At 42.9% G+C, this 538-nt stretch overlaps 1 protein-coding gene across 1 annotated transcript; it reads right to left on the bottom strand.

Annotated features, from left to right (window-relative positions):
* Positions 1 to 93: 93 nt before the first annotated feature.
* LOC107581179 (progesterone-induced-blocking factor 1-like) lies at positions 94 to 532 on the bottom strand (the record flags this gene model as incomplete). The annotated part of the gene is made up of 2 exons (XM_016266721.1): positions 346 to 532; positions 94 to 213 (listed from the first exon to the last, which is right to left on the bottom strand). Coding segments are annotated over exons 1-2 (291 nt in total), but the record flags the coding sequence as incomplete, so codon positions are not given.
* Between the last annotated feature and the right edge of the window lie 6 nt (positions 533 to 538).

The following is a 538-nucleotide window of genomic DNA, read 5'->3' as shown; positions in this document are numbered from 1 at the left end:
TATATATATATATGAATTTTAAATTCCATGCTGACTTTAAAGACTGTAGTAAAACTAGTATCCAAAAAGGGGAAAAAAATAAACATTTCACACCTCCATTAGTGATCTAATTTGGTTACGATAGCTGTCCAGATCCTCGTTCAGGTTAGACTTTTTCACCTGCAGCTCAGTCACAAGAGCCCTCAGAGGGGTCACAACCTCGTAGAACCGAATCTATGTGGGGAAAATAAAAACACATATGCACACACACGTAGCTTTTAAGAACTGGGAAGAACTAATAGCACCAATAAATGTATCTAAAAACAGATCTTCATTTCCATTTCCAGTTGATAATTCAGTGCTTACTGCCACATATTCAGGGATGGTGAGTTTGTCCTCAGGCAGCTCCTTCAGCTCAGCGTACTTCTCCTCAGACAGCTCCAGGTCCCTCAAGCTCCTGCGGAGATCACCTGCTCGATCACACAGCTGACGGTTTGTCTCTTCCAGCTGCTTCTGTCTGAGCATGATGGTGTCCATCTCCTGCTTCCTCAGGACTTGC

This window comes from Sinocyclocheilus grahami, unplaced genomic scaffold, assembly GCF_001515645.1.
Source record: "Sinocyclocheilus grahami isolate Dianchi unplaced genomic scaffold, SAMN03320097.WGS_v1.1 scaffold94742.1, whole genome shotgun sequence".
Taxonomy (NCBI): domain Eukaryota; kingdom Metazoa; phylum Chordata; class Actinopteri; order Cypriniformes; family Cyprinidae; genus Sinocyclocheilus; species Sinocyclocheilus grahami.
This window is presented reverse-complemented; position numbering and strand designations above follow the sequence as displayed.